Source organism: Pipra filicauda, unplaced genomic scaffold, assembly GCF_003945595.2.
Source record: "Pipra filicauda isolate LSUMZ 115617 unplaced genomic scaffold, ASM394559v2 scaffold321_size1097455_pilon, whole genome shotgun sequence".
In the NCBI taxonomy this organism is placed as follows: Eukaryota; Metazoa; Chordata; class Aves; order Passeriformes; family Pipridae; genus Pipra; species Pipra filicauda.
Genome location: NW_024104445.1, coordinates 877,914 through 894,697, shown reverse-complemented (window position 1 = coordinate 894,697; position 16,784 = coordinate 877,914). Strand labels below are relative to the sequence as shown.

Genomic DNA, 16,784 nt, shown 5'->3' with positions numbered 1-16,784 from the left:
TCCAGCTGTCCCCAGGGACAACTCCTATATGTTTATTTAAGTTTACTGTAAAGCTTCTGTCAGCTCCTCACAGTGGAAGCTGGGAGAGCAGAGGAGTGATTGCAAATCACCTTCTCTGGGCCTCAAGGTCATCTCTGTGCGTGTTGGTTTAAATATATGGGTATATTTAGTAATTATTGTACTCGTTAATTGACTGCTTGTGCTGGGGGAGGCAGCTGGTCACTAAATGGCTGAATTTCAATATTCCCTGAAGGCATCAGGAGCTTTTCCAGTGGCAGAGTTTGGGGCTGAGGTGTGGGATGAGAGGAGTTTGGGGCTGAGCTGTGGGGACAGAGTTAGGGCTGAGCTCAGGCTTTTCCCAAACAGATTGTTGTTTGACTGGAGCCTGCTGCCAGCATGGTCATGAACAGGATGACATCCATGTCCAGCCTGCAGAGGAGGAGAAGGTTGTGGAGAGACCTTGGAGCACCTTCCAGTGCCTAAAGGGGCTCCAAGAGAGCTGGAGAGGGACTTTGGACAAGGATCTGTGCTGCTCTCCTCCAGCACTGATCCCTGTCCTGCACCAGCTCCTCTCCAGAGCTGCAGAAGCTGCTCAGTCTTGGGTTCAGCTCCTCCTGAGGCTCCTCCTGGGCATGGCACTGCCCAGCTCACCTCCCATACTCTGCCTCACTCTGCTCTTTCCATGGCTGATGGGGGAAAAAATCCCACTGCGTTTTCTCTGTCAGCAGCTTTGCCTTAACACTGTTTCAGAGAGGAGAGAGTAGAAAAATGCAAAATCCCAGCTTTTTATGTCTCTCCATCACTCAGTTGGTGGTCGTAGAGCAGCTTGAGATCTTCCAGCCTCGTGGAAGAGCAAAGCTGCGTCTCCCCCCCTAAGACAGGTGGTCCTGGCATTGACTCCCCCCTTCTCCTTGGCTTGTCTTGCAGGTGCTGAAGGGCTGCAAGAAGCTGAACCTGTCGGTGCACTCGGTGGGGCGCATCCCGGGCGGGTACGTCACCAACCACATCTACACCTGGGTGGACCCCCAGGGCCGCAGTGTGTCCCCCCCCACGGGGCTGCCCCACCACCAGAACAGCTCCCTGCGCAGGGACAGCGAGAAGAGGAGCCACCTCCAGCTCCTGCAGGAGGGGGATGAGAAGAAGGTGAGCAAAGGGGGACCGGCCCCAGCCCCGGGGGCCTCTCTGCGGTCACATCCCACCATGGAGGTGCCAACCTCCTTCCTTCATAGAGTCAGAGAATCAGCTGGGTTGGAAGGGACCTCTGAGATCATCAAGTCCAACCCTTGATCCAACCCCGCTGTGGTTCCCAGCCCATGGCACTGATGCCACATCCAGTCTCTTCTTAAAAACCTCCAGGGACGGAGAATCCACCCCCTCCCTGGGCAGCCCATTCCAATGGCTGAGCACCCTCTCTGCAAAGAAATTCTTTCTAATATCCAACCTAACCCTCCCCTGGCACAGCTGCAGACCCAGCCCTCTTGTCTTGCTGAGAGTTGCCTGGGAAATGAGACCAACCCCCCCCCCGGCTCCCCCCTCCTGTCAGGGAGTTGCAGAGAGTGAGGAGGTCTCCCCTGAGCCTCCTCTTCTCCGGGCTGAACAGCCCCAGCTCCTGTGCTTGGCAGCTCTGTGATCCTGGCTCTCCTTTAGGATCCTGGGTTTCCTCCCTTGGGCTGTAGATTTCCCTCTGTCTCCCTCCTGTAGGATGGGATGGACTGGCTTTGTTCCCACTGGACACAAGTAGAACCTGAGCTGGAGAGCAGGAATTGTCCAGGTGCATCCTGGTCTGGCAGTGAGGGTCCTGCCAGGAACAGCCATCAAACCAGAAGCTGATTTTGAGGCCTTTCCCAAAAAGGTGGGTGGTTGGATGGGGCCTTCTGACAGCGTGGACATCAAGGGACTGACACCCATGTCCAACCTGGAGGCTCTGGGGAGACCTTAGAGCTCCTTCCAGTGCCTAAAGGGGCTCCAGGAGAGCTGGAGAGAGACCTGGGACAAGGACAGGGAGTGATTGGACAAGAGGGAATGGCTTTAAGCTGAAGGAGGGTAGAATTAGATGGGATATTGGGAAGGAATTGTTCCCTGTGAGGGTGGGGAGGCCCTGGCACAGGTTGCCCAGAGAAGCTGTGGCTGCCCCATCCCTGGAAGTGTCCAAGGCCAGGTTGGATGGGGCTTGGAGCAACCTGGGCTAGTGAAAGGTGTCCCTGCCCATGGCAGGGGGAAGAACTGGGAGATCTTTAATGTTCCTTCCCATCAAAACCATTCTGTGGTTCTCTGTTATGTTCAGGAGGGCTTGTGGATTTGGAGGGCTGGACCTCAGAGTGCATTCCTGCCCCTCTTCCTGCATTTCAGATCTTTCCTCAGGTGTTTCTGTGAGGCCTTTTTGGGTCTCTTGGCAATTTTCTTGAAGTAAAAACAAAAAAAAAATTCCCAATTTTTTCTCTTCCATAAATGCAGTAAAATAAACCAGATGATTTTCCTTTTCCAGTTGTGGAGAGTCAGGCTGAGCCAGGAGGGGCCTGTGTGGAAACCCTGGTGAGAGAAAAAGGCCCAGGGAAGGGAATGGTTTCCATAATGGTACCAGGGGAGTGTGGTCAGTGCTGGTCTGGATCTCAGGCCTCTGACAGAAAGGGAAGTGCATCAGCACCTCTAATTCCCAGCCCTGTTCTTTGCTGGGAGCCTGCCCTCCTTTAAACAGCTCCTGGTGTAAGGGAAGCCAGCAGAGGATACGTTCAGGCTGCAGTATCTGATCTCAGGGATTTAATGTCTCTTCTCCCTCTCACTTCCCATCCCAAGCAGACCCTGAGAGGTGTCAGTGCAGAGGCACAGAGCTCAGATGCCCTTGCAGTGAGGCTCAGGCTGGAGGGGCAGCCCCTGCTCCCTTCTCAGTGGTGATGGGTGTGGAACACGTTCATCCTGTACCAGCAGGACGTGGTGATTCCTCAGTGCCATCCATGGAATATCAAAATACTGGCCCAAGACTAAGCAGGGCACTGGCTTCCCAAACACACAGAGTTGCTTGGGACCTTGATATATTCCCATCCTCTTATCCTGGTGTCAGTCTGACTGACTGCACACCCAAAATGTCCTTAGCTCTGCCTGGAAATGCCGTGGAAGGGTCGGTGAGCTGGAGCTTCCCATCTCAGCCAGAGAGGGGAAAAAAACCTAATACAGGATGAGGCAGTTTGCTGATGAAATATTCATGTGGGCCACAAGGGAGAAGGGCCTATTATTTTTACTTTAAGCAGAAGAAAGAAGCAGGCACTGCTGGCTGGTGTCCCCCACCCGCTGCCACCAGTGTCACCTTGACAGAGCAGCAGCAGCTCTGGGAGGCTGTGGGGAGGAGGTTTTGCCTCTGTTCCTTCAGTCCTTGCTGTGTGTGGACATAAATGCTCAGAAACCTGCAGATGTGCATCCCCTGAGCCTCACGTGGCCCCAGGCAGCCCCTTCCCCTCAGTCCCAGGGGAGATGTGATTCCAGGTGATTCCAGGTGCCAGGCTGGCTCAGGGGCTGCAGGGACCACTGCCCAGCCCCAAGCACCCTCCTCTGTGCTGCTCCTGGGCCTGAACTCCTCAGGAGTCTTGAGCTGCCCCAGGGCAGGTTTAGGTTGGCCATTGGGCAGAAGTTGTTTGCAGAGAGAGGGATCAGCCCTTGGAATGGGCTGCCCAGGGAGGGGGGGGAGTCCCCGTCCCTGGAGGGGTTTGAGCAGAGCCTGGATGTGGCATCAGTGCCATGGTCTGGGTGACAAGGTGGGGTTGGGTCAAGGGTTGGTCACCATGGTCTCGGAGGTCTTTTCCAACCCATTTGATTCTGTGATTCTGTGAAAATGAACCCACCTGAACTTGGCAAGTGTTAATGACTGTTGCCTAATCTGCTCTGGGAGGGAATGAAGCCGAGTTGAACGAAGGCCATGTTGAACTTCAAAGAGCACCCACGCTGGGCTTGGCTGCTCCTGGGTACCCTCTGGGTACCCTCACTGCAACAGTGGGAGGGGGCCCAGCTCCAGGTCCCCCCAGTGGCACCATTCCAGGTGAGCCAGGCTGCAGGACTTTGGCTCACAGCTTGTTCTGAGCTGTGCTGCCCTGGTGCCATTGCTGTGATGCCCCTGCACTCACAGAGCCCTGGGCAGGTCTGCCAGCCTTTGCTGTGCTGCCCACTCGTTGTGGTGCACCCAGCTCGTGGCCTGCTGGCTTCAGCATCCTTTGCCCAGGTGTGAGGAAAGGCTCTTCCAAAATCCCAGCTTGTCTTTCTATTCCTTAGTGCTGCTGCACACAGTCAGAAGGCCCTTTGCTTTCTCCACAGAATCCCAGAATGGTTTGGGTTGGAAAGGACCTTAAAGCTCATCTCATCCCACCCTCTGCCATGGGCAGGGACACCTTCCACTAGCCCAGGTTGCTCCAAGCCCTGTCCAACCTGGCCTTGGACACTTCCAGGGATGGGGCAGCCACAGCTTCTCTGGGCAACCTGTGCCAGGGCCTCTCCACCCTCACAGGGAAGAATTTCTGCTCAATATCTAATCTAATCCTACTCTCTTGGAATTTGAAGCCATTCCCCCTTGTCCTGTCACTCCAGGCCCTTGCAAACAGTCTCTCTCCATCTTTCTTGTTGGCTCCTTCATGTCCTGGAAGGCCACAATTAGGTCCCCCCAGAGCCTTCTCTCCTCCAGGCTGAACAATCCCAGTTCCCTCAGCTGCTCTGTCCCTCTGATCAGCTCCTTCCCTTCTGGCTGCTCAGGGGATCTGGGGAGTTGCTGGTGGGCTGTCAGCTGTTGGATGGCTTGGCTTTCACCACCCTCTTCCAGGCAGTGGATCTGAGCCAGAATCCAGCTGGAACCAGGCTGGGCTCTGAGCTGTTCTCTGGGGGTGAGCACGAGGGGTGTGCTGAGACCTGGGCCAGGTATTCACTGTAGACCTGACCTAACGTGGATGATGCCATGAGAAGGCACAAGAAGGGATGTGAGAGGGGACTGGAGAGCTGAGGGAGGGGCTGGCAGGGACAACCTGCGGCCCTGCAAGTGGTTACGGATCTTTCTGCTGCCATGTCTGTGCTGTGTGTGGCACATGACCACATTTCCCAAGCTGTTCCTGCACTACAACAGAAGAGCAACAAGGCTGGGGAAGGGACTGGAGCACAAGTGCTGGGAGGAGAGGCTGAGGGAGCTGGGGCTGTTCAGCCTGGAGAAGAGGAGGCTCAGGGGAGACCTTCTCACTCTCTGCAACTCCCTGACAGGAGGGGGGAGCCAGGGGGGGTTGGTCTCTTTTCCCAGGCAACTCTCAGCAAGACAAGAGGGCTGGGTCTGCAGCTGTGCCAGGGGAGGGTTAGGTTGGATATTAGAAAGAATTTCTTTGCAGAGAGGGTGCTCAGCCATTGGAATGGGCTGCCCAGGGAAGGGGTGGATTCTCCATCCCTGGGGGTTTTTAAGCTGAGACTGGATGTGGCATCAGTGCCATGGGCTGGGAACCACGGCGGGGTTGGATCAAGGGTTGGACTTGATGATCTCAGAGGTCCCTTCCAACCCAGCTGATTCTGGGATTCTATGATACAGGGCAGCCTTCCCTGTAGTCCTAACTGGTGGATCCAGTGTTTTACCAGAGCCCTGTGTCCGTCCTCCCCACAGGTGAAGTAACCAGTGGTGGTGGTCAGTGGTAAGTGTGAAATGGAGGGTTGGGAGCAGGACAGAGCTCTGGAGCCACGTGTCTCCAGGCCAGGCACGGCAGCAGGGCAGTCCCCAGCACCATCCCAACACAGGATGGCACCTGCCTGCTGGAAAGCTGGGACCTGCTTCCCGTGGTCACCTTCTGCCTCACAGCACTTGGATATTTGTCATCTGTCCAGGCTTGAAGCTGTTTGGATTTGTCACAGCAGCAAAGGGCCGTTTGTGCTGTGAATTGTCATTGATGGACTTCTGGAATCAACAGCTTATTTCGTTAAAAGCACTTTGGAAACCCTCAGACAGCAAAAAAACCCTCGTAGGTGCTGCTGAGCTGGGAGGAAGATGAAGTGTGCAAAATGCTCTGCCAGTGTTAGACTGTGAATTCTCTGAGAAGCACCATTCCATCAGCTGAATTGCTGCTCTAATGTGCTTATTGCCAGGGGAGCTGCTTGTTCCTTCAAGCTTTTGGTGCAGCAGAAGAAAGAAAATATATATAAAGAAGAGAGTGTGAACATCTCCTTGCCTTCAGGCACTTCTGTACCCAGAAGTAGCTGTAATTATTATTTAAAAAAAAAATAAATCTGTGTTAATATTGTGTGCTTTGAATGTTTGAGGCACTAATGGTGACTACTTGAGCATGAAGGATAAGAGAGGCAGGAGAGAGGAGGAAGGATTTCTGTCTATTAGTTTGTAATGGCATTTTCAGTGTGAAGTGTGAAGCTCCCCACGTCTCTCACTGTTTGCTTGCTCTGACCTTGCTGGGGTTTGATTTTGTTTACAGCTTTGAGTGCATCCATTGTGGGGGGGGGGGTGGATAGTTCCCTGTGTTATTGGAATATGTGATGGGAGCCACTGGTCCCCCCAGTGCCCAGGCCTGGAATCACAGAATGATTTGGGTTGGAGGGACCTTTAAAGCCCCTCTAAACCCCCTGCAGCGAGCAGGGGCACCTTCAGCTCCACCAGGTTGCTCAGAGCCCCATCCAACCTGAGCTTGGATGTTTCCAGGGATAAGACATCTTGCCTTGAGGGGTCTGTAGCACTGTCCCAGCAGACTTACCCCAAAATACCCCTTGGGTCAGAGCTCAGCCCACCTCACCCTGTGCTGATGGGCAGCAGTGCCATCTCTTTGTTCCTTTGGGTGAAAAAGCACCCAAAAGTGGTAACTGTTGCATGAGCCAAGCCCTGCCTGGCAGGGAGGCAGCGTTGGGCTCAACATCAGCCTGGCCAGGAGCTGGGCTGAGGCTTGGGGTGGGGAAAGGACTTGGTTTGGGGACTGTCCCTGTGCTCTGAGTGTCCCCTCTCTGCCCTGGGAGGTGCTCACTGTCCCCACTTGTGCTGTGGCTGTGCTGATGTTACACGTATTAAACCCCTTGGAGGTGGTGCCCAAGCCCTGGCATGGCTTTACCAAGCCTGCCCTGGGCAGGGGGGTGATGTTGGGCCAGCTCTGATGGATTTGGCACCCCCAGAGCTGCGGCTGCTGCTCCCAGCACTCAGTTAATGGCTCATGAGCTGGCTCTGCCTTCCCTCACTCCTGTGTTTGCAGGATGTCTAGACACAAACCTGTGGGGTTTCCTTGGGAAGCAGGAGGAGGACGAGCCCTGGGAGCCTCCTGAAATGTTGTTTTTGTTTGTGTGGTGGCAGTAATGGCACGGAAATAGCTGCCAGCATGGGTGAAACCTCCTCAGCCACACTCGTGTGCCGAGTCCTGCTGGTGCTGAGTAATTCGCGTCTGAAAGAGCTTTTTTTCTAATGATAAAATCGAGTCTGTCAACAGGTAATTTCATAAACCCAGAGAGAAGGAATCCTGGGCAAGAATCAGCTCGGAGCAAATGCTTTATTAATGGTGGTGGTTTTTTCCCTTCATTTCCTGCTCCGGGAGGCAGCAGATGTTTCAGCATTGAAATTGAAATTAAAATTGTGACCTTGATCTTCCAAATGCTTCTTTGTGGCACGTGCAGGAGTAGCCTGGGGCTGGGCACAGCCTTGGAATGGCACAGGGGAGGAGGTGGGCACTGCACAGTGTCAGTGCTGCCTGGGAATACCCAGCAAGGGGTGGGGGGTGACCTTGCCTGGATGTTAATTTGCCTCCAGTGCCTAAAGGGGCTCCAAGAGAGCAGGAGAGAGACTTGTTACAAGGACATGGAGTGATTGGACAAGAGGGAATGGCTTTAAGCTGAAGGAGGGTAGAATTAGATGGGATATTGGGAAGGAATTGTTCCCTGTGATGGTAGTGAGGCCCTGGCACAGGTTGCCCAGAGAAGCTGTGGCTGCCCCTGGATCCCTGGAAGTGTCCAAGGCCAGGTTGAACAGGGCTTGGAGCAACCTGGGCTGGTGGAAGCTGTCCCTGCCCATGGCAGGGGGTGGAATGAGATGATCTTTAAGATCCCTTCCAACCCAAACCAGTTTTGGATTATGATGTCCTCAGTTTCCCCCATGGAATAGCTGCCCTTGCTTGCTGCCTGGTTTAGGATGGTGTCAGGACAGCTGTGGATTTGCAGCTCAGATTGATCCCAGCTTTCCCTGATTTTAGCCCTCGAGGGATGTCACAGCTCCTCACCCTGAGTGAGCTGCAGCCTGGCTGTGGAACGGGGAGGAGGGAGGAAGCATAAAGTGGAAGTGGAACCTCAGTGCTTTCTTCTGGGGCAGGACTTGGCACAGAAGTGTTAATCATATACCTACAAACCTGAGTGGAAAAGCCCAGGCAGCAGGGCTTGATCCAGGGAATGCCATGCCGAGGGTCTGTTCCTGGTGGGGCCCTGGGTCAGGATCGATGGTGGGAACCACTGGGAATACCAGTCTGGTCCCAGGGCACAGGTTTAACTCTGTGCTTGGACAGCTCAGCTGGGCTTGTGCTTCACCCAGCCGGGTGTGGAGTGGGCTCATGGCACAGGGAGGTGCCCTCGGTGGAGGGTGAGGATGATGCTGTGCTTGGGGCACCCTCCTGGCACCACCTGTGTGTGTGCTGGACCCATCCCTGGAGACAGAGTCCCTTGGGAAGAAGCAGTGTGCAAAACAGTCCCCTCTGATCCCTAAGCCCTTAACATGGGGTGGCTCAGCCTTCCCTTCATCCCTTCATCCCGGCAATCAGCTTATCCCTCCTCCTCCTCCTCCTCCTGAGCCTGACCCAGCCGAGCCCCCTGCCTGCCTGCACTCCCTCTATTTCCCAGCCATTCCCGAATCCCGGCGTTTATCGCCGAGCTGGACGCTCCAAGCGCCGATTTCCCTGTCCCCTGCTGCTGCCTCGCTTTTCCCGGCAGTTCCCACCGCGCTGCCTCGGGGCTTGCCCGGGGAGCCACGGCCATTAAGCTGATTAAGAAACGCAATTAAGCCCTGAACAGCCCAACTTGCTGGGGCTGCCAGCAGCGAGGTGTTTTTCAGCAGTGCTTAAGGTTTCTCCACAGGGCTTGGAAGAGGCTTTCAGCCCGTCATGGCTTGGGGTTGTATCCCTGGCTTTCCGCTCCTGGAAGCCCAAGTTTCCCCTGGAAGGCCAGGTTTTCCCTGGAACAGGTGTAAACAAACCAGCTCACGTGGCAGCACCTCGGGTGGAGAGGGAGAGGGAGTATCTCTTACTCCATCTGATGATACCCATGTGGGAGAGCAGCTTCTCAGCTTACCAGCTCGTTGGGATAGTGTTAAAGGGAGATGGAAATGTCTGGATACCCCTCCTGTTGCCAATTCTGGTTGTATGTGCTGTTCAGGGACCTGCAGGCAGGGTTTTGGCACTCCCAGTCTATTTTGACCTGATCTGTGACTCCATGCACTCTGCTACTTCCATTTTTCCCCCAGTATTAGGGATTTTTGAGAAGTTTGGCCCACGGTGGGGTGAAGAAGTTAGAGAAGGGAAACCCTAAATGTCATTAGACAGACTGGGAGAAAACAGGACTTCAGAAAAGTTGAATGTTTTTCTGGCTTTAGTGAAACACTGAGTGGAGTGTTCTGTGGTGCAGAGCAATGTTTCCACATGAAGAGAGAGCTGAACTGCCCTTGGTTTCAACAGGACTGTTGGGTGGGTTCAGTGCCCAGCAGCCTCTCCAGCCTGGCATGAAGGGTCTCTGTACAATTCCTTTAGAATTCTTCAAGCCTCAAATAGTTTCCAGCACTTTCTGCACTTTAAATGAGGGGAAGGACTAACCCAGGAGGTTTGTGCAGCCCTAGAGAAGAGTGCTGGTACAGGGAGTTAATGTCTTTACAGTTCTCATCTCCAGCAGTTCCTGGAGTGTGGATCTACACGAGGAGCTGCTTTGCATCCATCTCATTAAGTAGAAAATTTGGAGCCTCAGGTACATTTGCGTCCTGCTGCTGATTTCTGATTTTCACCAAGGTAGAAAATGGGTTTTCAATACCAGCCACTCTAAGGCTGGGCTGAGTTCCCCGTGTGATGCCGTGTCCTCTGGAAAGGTGGATTAATTAGTGACTCAAAGCTGGAAATTACTTTTCCATCCAGGTAAATGTGCAAGATTTCGGTTTGACTGCAGCGAAGGGTTTTAAATATAAAAGCCCTTCACAAGCAGCCTGTTTCTGGTTGTTTCTGTCAGTGTGAAACACATTTTGGCCTTTCTCATTTGTTTTTATTCCCGCTGTCTGCTTTTCTCCAGGAGTGACTTAAAACTTGGGGACCAAAGCAAAAGAAAAAACCCCTGGAGTTATTAATTTAGGAGGTGTCGTGCAGTGAGTGAACAAAGGCCATTTTAAATTGGGAGTCCTCCAGGGAGCTGAACACAGATTTGCTCATGCACTCGAAATTCTCACCTGAACATCCCTATATTTTCCGAGCAGGAGAAGGTGGAGGGAGGCAGATGGAAGCTGGCTGATGGCTCGGGTGTGCTGTGCAGATCAGCATCTGGTGGGGAGAACATCTGTCCAGGTGCTGTGGGGTTGTGGAAAATCAGCCTGTCAGGTTTTGGGAAACGTTAAATATCTTCTGCAAAATGTGCTGGCTGGCTGGAAAACTTGTCCTTGTGTTATTAATTAGAGATAATCAGGCACAGGAGCCCCTGGGCCTCTTTAGGGTTTGCCTTGTGGCTTGTTCTCCATATCCTTTCCCAAGGGGAGAGTGCCTGGAGTGGCCCCTCACAGCCAAAGAAGTGCCAAGGGCTGATTCCCAGTGTGGATGGAGCGGGCTCATTGCTCTGTAATCACATGTTTGCACAGGGCATGGGATTCCAGAGAGGGGATTCACAGCCAGTGCTGGCTGGCACCTCTCCTTTGGTGCCCGTGGGGCTCTGGGGGCTGCTCTCAGCTCAGTCTCTATCCTGGAGATACCCCTGTGAAAGGAGAGAGTGGAAAAGTGCCATGGATCAGCTCTTCCCCTGGTTCATGGCTGAAATCCAGCCAGGCCACATGTGCTGAACCCTCCCAGTGCTCCAGAGCTGTTTTTTCCTCTGGTGTTCCCCAGTGCCTCCTCAATCCCTCAGGAGCTGCCCTGTCCCACCCAGGGACACGGTGGGGGTGCAGCTCCCTGTTCCACCTGTGTGTCCCACCTCTCCTTTTGGCTGCACTCAGACACCACAGCAATGACTGTTCCCATTCCTCTGCAGGTGAACCTGGTCCTGAACGAAGGGAAATCCCTGGGCCTCATGATCCGAGGAGGGGCTGAGTATTCCCTGGGCATCTACATCACCGGGGTGGATAAAGGCTCCGAGGCAGAGAGCACTGGCCTGAAGGTGAGAGTGACCCCAGAGTGGGCTGGGGGGGAGGTGGAGCTGCACATTTGGTGGCTGCAGGGCCAGGTCAGCACGTCCCTGCTGCTCTTCCTGCCTCTTTCCCCCAGCCAAGCTCAGCTCTTAATGGGCAGGTGAGTGTTGCATTTCTGAGGTGGCTTTTCAGGGCAGGTTCTTGGGGTGTTTTGGACCTGAGCCTGGAGGTGGTGCAGGGAGAAATGCAGCCTTACCACTCCTGGGGTGGGTTGTACTTGCCTTCTGCCTTACATCTGATTTCTCCCCTTTGACACAGCCCAGGGATGTTTTTGGTGTGCAGCAAAAACCTGGCAGGTGAATCACAGACTAGCTGGGGTTGGAAGGGACCTCTGGAGATCATCCAGGCAGAGTCACCCAGAGCAGGTGACACAGGAACACATCCAGGTGGGTTTGGGATGTCTCCAGAGAGGGAGACTCCAGGCCCACCCTGGGCAGCTGTTCCAGGCTCTGACACCTCCATGGAAAGAAGTCCTTCCTCATGTTGAGGTGGAACTTGTATTTTAGTTTATGGCCATTGCTCCTCGTCCTGTCACTGGGCACCACTGAAAAGGGACTGGCACCTCTTGGAGATATTTATATGCATTGATGAGATCCCTTCTCAGTCTTCTCCAGACTAACCAGGCCCAGCTGCCACAGTCTCTGCTCACAGGAAAGTCACTCTCACCTCCCTGAGCTGGCAGGGCAGGGTTTTCTATTAAAGATCTCGATCCTGTGCCCTTTTCCTGCATCTTCCATCCAAAGCCATTATGTTTGGAGCCAGTGCTGGGCACAAGGTGCTCTCAACCTGCCTGAGGGCACGTGTTTGGAGGCCAGTTCACTGTGGTGGGAGCAGGTGTTGCAGGTTTCCTCCTGCAGCACTGGCATCCACAGGGATCATGTCTTAACAAGCAGAACCAGTGGGATCACTCTCAGGATGGAGCTGATCCATCAGCAGCCTAACTTGGTGTGACCTCCAGCTGCATCAGGCTCCTTCCACTGTCAAACAGGTTCCTAAGGGATGCTCTGGGGTTTGACTGGGCCCTGGTCCAGGGTTGCCTCCAGGTTTGCTGCAGACCTCTGGTTAAAGGAGATCCTGCACCTCATTCATCCCACCACAAACACACCCACCAACCTCTGAGCTCCTCCAGCCTTCCTACTGTGCCAGAACAGGATGGGACATCCTGTGATCAGTGCTGTTCCTGGAAGGGACATTTGGGGTTAAAGTTGCATATTTCCTAGGGCATGCACCAGTTAAATGAGTTGAAAGGGAGCCACTGGTGTATCTCTGTGCCACTCGGGAATGGGGCACGTTTGAAACTCAAGCTCCTCAGGCTGTAAAATTTTACTTCACTCAGGCTTTCTTTTCCAGTGTGTTTTTTTCTCTCTAAATGACCCAGTTCCCTGCAATCACATCATGCCCTTTTGGCTTCCTCCAGTGCAATCCCGTGGGCCCTGAGAGTCAGTTCTTTCCCTGCTCCTTGTGTCCGTCAAAACCTGCTGGATGTTAAACTCTGAAATGTTCTCTCAATCCCCTGAAATGGTGCTGGACTGCTGAGGATCGAGGGGTAATCCACCCTGATCCCCTCCCTGTACTGTGAAGGGACACATTTTTGGACTCAGTGACCTTAAAGGTCTTTTCCAACCTAAATGATTCCACGATTCTGTGATGCCTCCATTGATCAGCCGTGGGCAGTTTAGGGCTAAACCTTCAGTGGCCCCATAAAGTCACTTAAATTTGTCAAAGCACCAACTGGAGACAGTCTGGTGGAGAGGGCTGTGATTTGGGCTGGGACAGACATGATCCTGTCCCTCAAATTGCTGTGGCACAAGAAGTTGCATCTAACTGGGCACTGAAGTCACCAGAATTCCCTTTGCAGCCAAGGAGATGGTTTTGGGGGTAATGCAGCCACTGCTGAACTTAACTGTGCTCTGCAGGCTCCTGTTTCTCTTTTTGACACAGAATGAAAATGCTGCACTTGGAGGTTTGGATCAATCCAAGTTTTAATCTCTCTCCCGGGTCCTTAGCAGGGAAATGAGGTTTTGACCCCTGTGACCTGAGGGGTCACTAGGATGGGGAGCTGTGGGAGCATCCTGGCTAGAGAATGGAGTGCTTCTTAGGCAGCAAGAAGTGAGAACTGCTGCTGGAAACTCCTTGCAGAGCCTTGGTCTCTCCCAAAGTGTAGGACACTCCTCTGGGTGGCACCTCCCAGCAGCTGTGCCCACGCAGCCAACTGGGGTACCCGGCTGGATCCCAGGGGTGTCAGTGCAAGGTCATGGCCAGAGGCAGCAGGGCCAGTGCTCTGGGACACCAGGGTTTCAAGACAGATGGTAAGAGGCACAGGATAACTTGTTTCTGCTTGGTAGAGCTGGAAAGAGAGGGACTGGCTGGAGCTGCCTCGGGCGTTGTGTGGTGACCTTGGTGACACCAGTGTGTGTCCCCAGTGCCTGCTGACCCTGTGCCAGAGTCAAGCTCCACGTCCTAAAAGAAGCCTGAAAGGCAGGAAAAGAGAAGTTGCGTTGTCTTCCTTGGGTTCTTTCAGTTTGATTCGTGTTTAACACTTCGGTACTGCTCCAAATCCCTCTTTTTGCTGCGCGGGGAAAAATTGCTGCTTTGCTTCCCTTTCCGTCCACCCGCGGGGAGCTCAGCAGGGGTGATGTCACTCTGCACACTCACAGGGACACTCACAGCAGCACAACACCTGGCTCTATCCCCCCACCTCAGCCCGTGCCTGCTCAGAAGGCTGGGAATGAGCCGCACCCACACTCCGTGGAGGCACCGGAGCTGTCCCTGCTGTCCCCTGTCCCTGCCACCCCCGCTCCCGCCACCGGGGCTGCTGTTTGCACCCCAAAGCCTCTGCTTGTTGATTCTGCACATCTCCCTCCTCGCTGCTCTGTTCCCTGGCAGCTGATTTGTGCGTTCCTGCTCTGAATGTCAGGCTTTGTGTGATTTCAGATCAGCACAGGCGCTTCCCACCCTGATTTGTGTTTGCTGCGGGCTGTAAATTCAGAGCTGCTCGGGGTTTTGGAGATAAAGAAAGGCCTTTTATGTCCTGCTGTTAGACATGGTTGGGTGTAGGTTGTGTCCCCCCCGCGCTCCCTGCGCTGCTCCAGGTGCTGGTGGAAGGGATGTGATACCACAAGTAAGGAAGAATGAGTGGGTAAATGTGATTTCCAGGGAATTTGTTGCTCTGTGAAGTAGAAAAACGGTGGGTTTGTTCAATGTGGGCTCGACCCAATCTTGCTGGGTCAATGGGAAGGTTCCTGCTGACTTCCCAAGAGTGGATCCCTCTCTGGGGTTTGCTGCTGTCACTGCATTTGTTACCAGAGTTGTTTGAGTTGATTTTGATGTGATGTTCAGATTGGATATAAGGGAGAAATCCTTCCCTGTGAGGGGGGTGAGACCCTGGCACAGGTTGCCCAGAGAAGCTGTGGCTGCCCCAGCCCTGGAAGTGTCCAAGGCCAGGTTGGAGCAACCTGGGCTAGTGGAAGGTGTCCCTGCCTATGGCAGGGGTGGAACTGGATGGGCTTTAAGGTCCCTTCCAACCCAAACCAATCTGTGATTCTGCCAGACATTTAATTTATACCTTCTTGTATCTATGGCACCAACTCAGAGAATTTTGAAATGTTCTAATAATAAATAAACCAAACAATTAATGTTTTACATTTCCCTTAAATTTTGATCAAAGAGCAAACAACGTGGTACTGAAAGCCAGGACAAAACAAGGAGGTTTTTCCAAGTCCCAGGAGCTAAACTGGCTTTTTTTCTCCTCCAGAAGTGGTGCCTTGGCCCTGAGATGTGGGTCCCAGAGGAGCTGATGCTGGTTCAGGTGCTGCTGCTCTGTGCTCCGTGGCCATGAAAGGCAGAGCAGCAAACAGGCTGGATCGCTGCAGTCAGTCAATAATTAAATATTCATACTCCTGGCCTTGGCCTTCTTTATGTTTATTCATTCATGGAACTCCTGACAATGTGTTCTTTGGGCATGTTTTAAAATATGCTGCCTGGGAGTCAGTTCTCAGACTGAAGAAGTGAGTGTTAGCAGAGGCTGCAGAGCAGGGACGTGAGTCAGCCGTGTTTTGCTTTCAGCTTCTGTCCTTCCTGCCTCCTTGGTGACACTCCCAGCGATGCCATGGCCTTGTTCTGGTGGCATCCATGGCTCTTCTCATCCTGATTTCTTCCCTGCTCATTTTTTTTTTTCTGGTGGTGTATTTTGTCAGGATTTTTTTCCTTTTTTAAGCCATTTTTGTTTTCTCTCCGTGACCTTTCCACCAGAAAGAGCAGATTTCGGGCGCTCGCTTCGAACACACCACTCAATATTGAGTTCCCAGCCCAAGGGCTGGGGTGGAGGGAGGCTACAATGATCCATATCTACCCATACATGAGAGGAGAGGGAAAAAGAGGCTGTAAACAGGAAGAGGTGAATGATTTTACATCCTCAGTGGCTGTCATAGAACAGAGTCATTTAGGTTGGAGAAGATCTCCAAGATCATCAGGTCCAACTGTTCCCTGAGCACTGCTGAGGCCACCTCTGCCCCATGTCCCCAAGTGCCACATCCACGTGACTTTTAAATCCCTCCAGGGATGGGGATTCCATCACTCCCTGGGCAACTGTGCCAGGGCTGGACAGCCTTTTCCATGAAGAAATTTTCCCAGTATCCAACCTGACCCTCCCCTGGCACAGCCTGAGGCCGTTCCCTCTCCTCCTGTCCCTTGTTCCCTGGGAGCAGAGCCCGACCCCCCCCGGCTCCCCCCTCCTGTCAGGGGGTTGCAGAGCCAGAAGGTCCCCCCTGAGCCTCCTTTTCTCCAGGCTGAGCCCCCCCAGCTCCCTCAGCTGCTCCTGCTGCTCCAGCCCCTTCCCAGCTCCCTTCCCTTCCCTGGACACAACTTGATGTCATCTGAGAACTGACTGAGGGTGCACTCGGTCCTCTCGTCCCAGAGCTGCCCTTTGAAAGCTGGTTTGTGTTTTGAGGTCTGCACATGGACAGAGATACTGAAAAAAAAGAAGATAAAATAAAAGCCTTGTGGCTCCCTCTGAGTCTGGGGAAGGAGCTGCAGAGTGAGGGATCAGTGAGGAGGTGTGTGGTTGTGGTACCCGACGTGGAATGTTTCTCCTGGAGTGATCCTTCCAATGGTGCCACCTTGCTGGGAACAGACATTGTTTAAATGGCTCCTGTCTTGGAAGGCCACCAGAACCCTCCCCACAGCAGTGCCACAACCTCTGCCAGCCCCTAGAGACCATTTCCTCTCCTTGTGCTTTCATTCCTGTCTGCGTCTGCTTTGTTCCTCCTATTTGTGTTGTGAAGTGGTCAGGAAAAGAACACGTTTTCAGGCAGCACTTGGCACCAATCATTCCCTACCCTGCTCCCAGATCTCTGTGATCCTTCCAACGGGCTGTGTTGGCCTCACTGGCCATGGATCACCTGCCCTGCCCTGTTTCCCTCCTGGAGAAGCTGAGCACCTC

The 16,784-nt window shown here is 53.6% G+C and overlaps 1 protein-coding gene across 3 annotated transcripts in view; it reads left to right on the top strand.

Annotated features, from left to right (window-relative positions):
* Positions 1 to 16,784, top strand: part of WHRN (whirlin) — a 48,735-nt gene that overhangs the window by 12,553 nt on the left and 19,398 nt on the right. For all 3 annotated transcript variants that reach the window (XM_027727425.2, XM_027727424.2, XM_027727426.2), the window contains exons 2-3: positions 928 to 1,143; positions 11,188 to 11,313. In XM_027727425.2, coding sequence (XP_027583226.2) covers positions 928 to 1,143; positions 11,188 to 11,313 — 342 coding nt within the window. The remainder of the gene's footprint in view (positions 1 to 927; positions 1,144 to 11,187; positions 11,314 to 16,784) is intronic.